This window comes from Gymnogyps californianus, chromosome 3 (assembly GCF_018139145.2).
Source record: "Gymnogyps californianus isolate 813 chromosome 3, ASM1813914v2, whole genome shotgun sequence".
NCBI classification, from domain to species: domain Eukaryota; kingdom Metazoa; phylum Chordata; class Aves; order Accipitriformes; family Cathartidae; genus Gymnogyps; species Gymnogyps californianus.
In genome coordinates, this window is record NC_059473.1 from 109,157,122 (window position 1) to 109,165,003 (window position 7,882).

At 52.1% G+C, this 7,882-nt stretch overlaps 1 protein-coding gene across 1 annotated transcript; it reads left to right on the forward strand.

Annotated features, from left to right (window-relative positions):
• The first annotated feature begins 2,590 nt into the window (after positions 1 to 2,590).
• On the forward strand, positions 2,591 to 3,939 carry SOX11 (SRY-box transcription factor 11). Its single transcript, XM_050894046.1, has one exon. The coding sequence runs from the start codon at positions 2,674 to 2,676 to the stop codon at positions 3,883 to 3,885; it is 1,212 nt and encodes a 403-aa protein (XP_050750003.1). The 5' UTR covers positions 2,591 to 2,673; the 3' UTR covers positions 3,886 to 3,939.
• Positions 3,940 to 7,882: the final 3,943 nt, after the last annotated feature.

Genomic DNA, 7,882 nt, shown 5'->3' on the forward strand with positions numbered 1-7,882 from the left:
GGTATCCTGGTATCTTTTTAGTAAGAGTCCCAGTAGCAGTAAAGCTGCCTTCCCTGAAGGCAGCCAGCCAGCTACGTATCTCCCGAGCCTCCTGTCGTGCCATCACTATGAGAAACATACTCTCACCTTTTCTGAAACCCTTGCGACACAGATGGCTCTACAGTGTGCCCGATCTGAGCGAGTCCTCACCCGGACGGAGTGGAAAGTGCCAAATTCACGGCCCTCTCGGAGGGAATACCCTGCCCTGCCAACAGCCCTCAGCCCTCCTCAGAGACCACAGCTGCGGCACAAACTCAGGCGCTCCCAAAGGTACTGCACCCTCCTCTCATGTAGTTTCTCTAAACCGTAATGTTTTATGACAGGTTGAGAACCCTGCCAGGCAAATTTTCCATTTTACCTTCTATCTCTCAATGGATAAGCGTTATTACGGGGCTAGATTGTACCACCAGGTGCAATCGCAAGGGGAGAGAGAGGTGGCAGCAAGCTTCAGAGGAAAAATCCCTCCTGGGGGCACGCATGGAGAGGCAGAGCGGTATTTTTGAAAATCCATCTTTACAATGAAGTAACTGAACCTTGTTAAGCTATGCCCCTTCCCTTCCCTCTAGCCTGTACTCCCAGCTGGGGTCAGGAAGGGGAAGCGACACGACACTATGTATCTGCCTCTTGTCTACTCCTTCAAACTGCTCCTGACTCCTGACAAGTGCAGCTGAGACCTGGTAGCCATAACGTATCCATAAAGCTAAAAGAGGTAAGTGACTTTTTTTGTTCCTGTAACAGCACTAGTCACTCTGCAGCCCTATGATATCATAGTCACATCATCCAAACACAGCAATTTTGCCGCGGTCTGAGGAAAATGAACCACTGTGCTAATTAGAGGATGATGTACCAGGGGACCTGCTGCCCCATTAGCACCAGTTCATAGGATGCGCTCTGACAGAGGAGAGACTGTGCCAGAGCTCATCCCTCTCGCTGCCATCATGTCTGCATCCAGCCAGCAACCATCACAAAACTTATTAAACTTTTGTCTTGTTAATAACTGTAAACGGTAGCTAGAAAAACACAAAGGGACCCACAGAACAGTATGTGAATTCATTTTCAGCACACGTTTTGCAAAGCAAAATGACCACAGATGAGTACACCATTGGCTTTGTATTTCATAACTTCTGCGATGAAAACAAAGATAGGATTATCCAGAATAGCTGGATCCGCTACGAGTGTTCTGCAATAATCACAACATTGTTGAATAACTGGATGCTTTCTGGAAAACAAACAAAAAACCGGCACTGTTAGACCCTGTCTATAAATTTTCACCCCTTGTTTTGGAGAAACCGCCTTTACCCTCTGCCTACACCACGTGGGAAATGCCTCCAGGTGGGTGCGATGACCTCCCTTATTCGGCTTACCTCCTCCGGGCAGCCCGGGCCTTCCCCGCGGGACAGGGGGACCTGCCCCCCCGCCCGGGGCAGGCCGCCCGTGCTGGCCCGGCCCTGAGGAGCAGCGGGCACCGCCGCCCGCAGGCGGGGGCCGCCGAGGCACCGTCCGCATCCGCAGGCAACCGGATCCCCCCGCCCCAGGAGCGTGCCAGGCCCTACCCTGCGGCCTCGCAGCCCCCTGCGCTACCGACAAGCCACCGAAACAAGCCCCGGGGGGGCTCGTGCGGGCAGGGAACCGAGGCGCCTGGCGCGATGCTCCGGGGGTTCACGGCCCTGGCACCGCTGCGGAGGAGAAGACGGCCGTGGGCGGACCCGCGCCGCGGAAGGCGCTCTCCCCCGCCGAGGGCCGCCCCACGCACCCGCGGCGGAGGAGCAGGGGAAGGCGGAGGAGGAGCAGGGGAAGGCGGCGGAGCCCGGTCCCGCGGGAAGGCGGTGGGGACGGCCCCGGCCGCCCGGCCCCGGCCCCGCTCCCGCCGGAGGGGCTGTGGCGGCCGCGGAGCGCCAGCGCCCCCTGCCGCCCCGAGTCGCGCGGGGCTCCGCGGCCTCCTGAGGGGAGCGGGCCACGGGGGAGCGGGAGCCGCCGCCGCCCTCCCCGCCTCGTACCGCTCCGCGCCGGGCGGCAGCCAGCGGCCGAGGCCAGCGGGCGAAGACCCCCATGGCGCCGCCGCCGCCGCCGCCGCCGCCGCCGCCTCCCGGGCGGAGGGACGAGCCGGCGAGAGCCAGCAGCCCCCCCCTCCCCCGGCCGCCCCCCGCGCAGGGGGTGTGTCAGCGCGGGGCGGGGGGGGGAGGGGCAGCTGATAAAAGCGGTGGGCGTGCCGGTGGGCGCGGCCGAGCGTCGCCATTGGCCGGCGGCGGGAGTGATGTCACCCATATGAAACGCTGATAACTAGTTGGGCGAGGAGCCGGGAGTTTTGCAGAAGGGGGAGCGCGCGCGGCGGGGCAGGGCGGGCGGCGGCGCGAGGCCGGGGCACGGGCACAGCGCGGCGCCGAGCGCACCAGCCCAGCCGCGCCCCAGCCCGGCCCGGCCGCAGCGGGCCGCCGGGGCTGCGGGCAGCAGCAAGCGCCCGCCGGTCGCCCCGCGGGCTCCGCCTCGCAGCGCGGCGGAGAGCTCGGCTCGGCTCGGCTCGCAGCAGGGGCAAGGTGCGGCGGCGGCGGTGGGAGGGGGCGGCGGAGGAGCGGCTTTGTTGGCTCGGAGGGGAGCGGCGCGGCGGGAAGAGCGGCGCTTCGGCGAGAGCCCACCATGGTGCAGCAAGCGGAAAGTACGGAGGCGGAGAGCAACCTGCCCCGGGAAGCGATGGACACAGAAGAGGGCGAGTTCATGGCTTGCAGCCCGGTCGCTTTGGACGAGAGCGATCCGGACTGGTGCAAAACGGCGTCGGGGCACATAAAGAGACCGATGAACGCGTTCATGGTGTGGTCTAAGATCGAGAGGAGAAAAATCATGGAGCAGTCCCCGGACATGCACAACGCGGAGATCTCCAAGCGCCTGGGCAAGCGGTGGAAAATGCTGAAGGACAGCGAGAAGATCCCTTTCATCCGGGAGGCGGAGAGGCTGCGGCTCAAGCACATGGCCGATTACCCCGACTACAAGTACCGGCCCAGGAAAAAGCCCAAAATGGACCCGTCGGCCAAGCCCAATGCCAGCCAAAGTCCGGAGAAAAACGCACCCACCAGCAGCGGCGGCAGCAAAAGCGCCAAGAGCTCCAGCAAGAAGTGTAGCAAGCTGAAAGCCTCCTCCGCCTCCTCGCCCCCCAAGCCGGGAGCCAAAGCCGCCCACCACGGGGACTACGCGGGAGACGAGTACGTCTTCGGCACCCTGAAAGTGAGCAGCAAGACGGTCAAGTGCGTCTTCATGGACGAGGAGGAGGATGAGGAGGAGGACGAGGACGAGCTGCAGCTGCGGATCAAGCAGGAGGCGGAGGAGGAGGAGGAGGACGAGGAGCCGGGGCCGCAGCAGCTGCGGCGGTACAACGTGGCCAAAGTGCCGGCGAGTCCCACCTTGAGCTCCTCGGCGGAGTCCACCGAGGGGGCGAGCCTCTACGAGGAGGTGCGGGGCGGCGCCGCGGCGGCGGGCGGCGGCAGCAGACTCTACTACAGCTTCAAGAACATCACCAAGCAGGGCCCGCCGCCGCCGCAGCAGCCGCCCGGCCTCTCCCCGGCCTCCTCCCGGTCCATCTCCACCTCGTCGGCCGGCAGCGAGGAGGCGGACGACCTGCTCTTCGACCTCAGCCTCAACTTCTCCCAGCACGGCCACGCCGCCGCCGAGCTGGGGGCGGGCGCCGCCGCCGGCAACCTCTCCCTCTCGCTGGTGGACAAGGACCTGGACTCCTTCAGCGAGGGCAGCCTCGGCTCCCACTTCGAGTTCCCCGACTACTGCACCCCGGAGCTGAGCGAGATGATCGCGGGCGACTGGCTGGAGGCGAACTTCTCCGACCTGGTGTTCACGTACTGAGCGGGGGCGGCGGCGGCGAGGCGGCGGCGGAGCTGGAGCCACGCGACGCCGGTGATGCTGATGATGCTGATGATTAAAAAAAAAAAAAAAAAAATCTTGTTTTCTTTTTAAAAAAAAAAATATCTCGAAGTTAGTTCCGAGCCCGGGAGTTGTGATTTTTAATTTTTTTTATTTTTGTGTTTTTTTAATTTTTATTGCATTTGGTGATCACAACAACAACAGCAAAGGCAAATGGGACTGGGGGAAAAAATGATACAGAAGGCGCTGTTTGAAGCTTGTCGGTCTCTGATTGAAGTCTGGAAGATGGTCTGCAAAGAAGTCTTTTGGCAGCACAACTGTTACTCAAGGGGGTTTGTGGATTTTTTTTTTTTTTCCCGTGAGAGATCTTAAAGAACTGTTCTGATTTTTTTTTTTATTTTTTTTTTCCGAAAGGGACCATTGCAACTTTTTTTGGAGGGAGAAAACTGATGTCTTCTATGCATCCGATTCTTAACAAAGCTGCAGGGAGCTTGAAAAAATGCAGACTGTACAAACGCTTACAAATAACTGAACTGACTTAAGATCAGAGTTTACTTTTCAGATCAAATTGTTTATGGTTTTACAAATGTGATTTCTACTTGCCAACTTTTTTTTTTGTAACTTGTTCCCTTATACCTCCTTGATTGAATACCAGACAGCCTAGACCTCAGTACAAAAAGGTATTGAAACATTTTTGATACATAACAGACCTCAGTCTTTTTTAAAAATTAATATATTTTCAGGCGTATTTTTGTACAGTGAAAAGGGAACATTCTTGCTGTGTTTTTTCAGTAAGACTTTTCAGGCACTTCTTCCCTTTTATTTTCTTTTTTTTCTCTGTTTTTAGCATGCAAGTTTGTTGGTACGTTACGTCCTGGTTTTAAAAGGATTAAAATTTTAAAAAAATAATCCTTGCATCTAAAGGCCTTGTGGTTTTAAAAAAAAAAAGAAACAAACACTTTTTTTGTACAGCTATAGTTCAGATTTGTTCAATATTTGTAGGTAAAGATTTATTGAAAATGGTGATATAGACCTCAGAGCTGTTATCTTAGTTTAAAAGATTGTATATGTACTGTACTATAGTAGGACTTTATGTATCTCATACGCTGTGATATGTGGATGGGGCCCCAGATGGAAGGTATGAAACTGGATTCTCGATTTTAGCAAAAAAAAAAAAAGAAAAAGGCACATAGTTAAAGTTTCTCATGTTGTGCAATATAATCTAAAGTACAGACCATCTGCATATTTTGTAGCAAATGATGGCAAAAGCAGACTTGTGCACTGTCAACATCATAGCCTGTTTTTTTTTTTTTTAATGCTGAAAGTCTGTATCTTGACAATTTTAATAAATCAGCTGGAACTGATAGAAACTCGTATCGCTATTAGTGTCTGTAGAAGTAACGCTGGAGATGCCATGTTGTCACCCCTCGCCTGCGGAGGAGCGGTAGCTGTAGGCTGTTGTGCGTGACCATAGCTAGGGGGGAAGGAGAGTAAGGACTGCTTCTTTTATTTTCCTTTTTTCACCTCCCGTCGCCTTTTTCCACCGATTTTGCTCCGCGGGGCCCCGGTGGGTGCCCGCCGGCGGCGAGGGTCGCCGTCAGGCGGGGCCGGGGCTCGCTCGCTGCGGGCCGGGCCGGGCGGCGGCAGGTTGGCTCGCCCCGGGTGTTTTCGGCTCTCCCGCCTTCCCCCCCAGCCGGCGGAGAACGAGCCCAGCTCCCCGGGGGCCGCCCCGCCGGCCCCCCGCATCCGATGCCAGGGAGGTGGGCTCCGGGCGGGGGGCGCGGCGGGGCCGGGTGCCCGCTCCCACCGCCGCCGCGGGGGATGCGGCTTCCCCCCGCCTCCGCTCGACCCTGGTCCTCTCCCCGCTGCTCTTTTTTCCTCCCTTTCTCCCTTTTCTGATGAGTAGCCTGGGCGAGACTTGACGCGGAGATGCTCGGAGTAGCGGTGCTGCATCTCCTGCGCCCTGGGCAGCGCTCGGCCCGGCGGGGCGGCTCCGGTCCCTCTCCGGAGAGCCGCCCGCCGCCCCGGGCCGGGGCATGGGAAGGAAGGAAGGGGGGTACGAGCTTCTGCTGTAGGTGAGCAGACTTTGTCAGTGTGCATTTTTGATTTTTTTTACCGTAGGAGCCATCAGATTTCAGTTGCGCGCTCTGAAATAACTGCTGATGGCAATAAACAGACTCACAAGGTGGAAGTTTGTTTCTGAAGAAGTTTACTTTTTATCTAATAGGCATTGGTAAATTATTTTTTTTCTCCACTGATTAATGATCCAGCTGTTTACAGGGACAATTCACTGTGCTGGTGTTTTGGTGGCAACCACTGCTACAGGCTTTCAGACTTGCTGAAATGAAAATCCTGCATACACATTTGTAAGGCATAATAAAACATAACATTAAAACCTGCATGCATGTTATGTTTAATCAAAGACAACTCTTAGGCATTTAAGTGGTGAGATATCTTACTTTAGGTTAGTTAAACTGGTAGTAAAATGATTAATATAATCTGATCTCTTTCTAATAATAATAATAAAACACTCATGATTCTAAATAAAAGTTGTTTGGCCTAAATCTTTGCTATCAGAAAAGAGATATAGCATATCTGGGAACTCAAATTTATGTCTTGCATTGTGATAATTCTTTATGAGAAACTGTGTTTTAAAACAAACTTAATTACAATATACAAGATATCCTTGGCAATGGATAGTCCTCAATAAAACAGAGTTTCTTGAATTTTCAGTTTTTGGTCTCAAATGATTAGTGTGTTCTCCATGTAATAACTTAGAAATCAGATTGAAAACAAATGACATTTATCTCTTCTAAGGCAAAAGAGTGAAAGAAAATAGATACACTGAAGTGCTCTAGCCTAGCCATTCACTATCCTGCTATCGAAAATCCATTTTTGGGCTAGGGTGATGGAGTAAGTTGATCAGGTTCTAAGTCTTAAAACTGAGCCAAAATTCTCTTAGTAATTCTTCAAGCTATCATGAGAGTATGGGGACTTGTTCTTCCAGTCCCTTTCTTCTGATATGCATCCTTGTTTATTAAAGTGATAATAGGCAGTGTCATTAAACATTTGTGCTTTACAGATGTTCAATGAGTTATGAACGATTATGGTCAAATATAGGCTGCATTTAGTTTGCATTGTAATAAGGTCTGTGTCTCAGCCTACAAAAGTTTTGACTTGCATATATTTTTGGAAGCTGTTTTTAAAATTACCATTTAAAATATTAGTCAAGGATAACTGATTTAAAGGATCCAAGTATAGAGCAGTCAGGCATATTTTAAAAGAGCAACAGGTCTACTTTAGTCAAAGAATATAATACCCACTCAGAAGTATATCTTTTCTTTCTTCTAGATGGGAATTATACGATACTATATCAGAGGAATATTTTGAGTGAAGGTATATGGTGCAGGGAAACAATTTTTTGTCCAGACAGTTGAGTTTCTTTTATTTCAGAGTTTATTGCATATTGCTCAAGGAAAAAATAGGTAGTGTTCTGTTTAAGCCACTACATTGTTAGGGCTGAAGTTTGATGCTGTTGAATGCCTAAGCTCCTGCTGATCTCAGTGAGAGTAAAAAACAATCTTCTAATCATGAAAAATAGCATCTGCTAAGCTACTCTTATATTGTTTTGCTTTTGTCATATCTAATAATATTCATACCTTCCGTTTCTCTTTCCTTTTATTTTTTAGTGTACATAGGAATCCTTGTTGACCTGCTAGAGCAGTCCTGTTGCAGGCTTAGTATCTCCCGTGGCCTTTTTTTTCACATTCTTTGCATTTGTCTCTGTACAATACTACTCGAAGTGTAATAGGACTCAGTGATAGAAGGGAGAAAAATGAGCTTTTTTATGTGGAAAGACAATTTGCTTGCTAACACTGAGGATGTCAACTCAATGTAAAACCTAATCAAACATGCTGATTCCTTTTAATTTTAAAGTGAACATTTTTGTAAACTTACCATTTTCCCCCTTTTGTTGTTT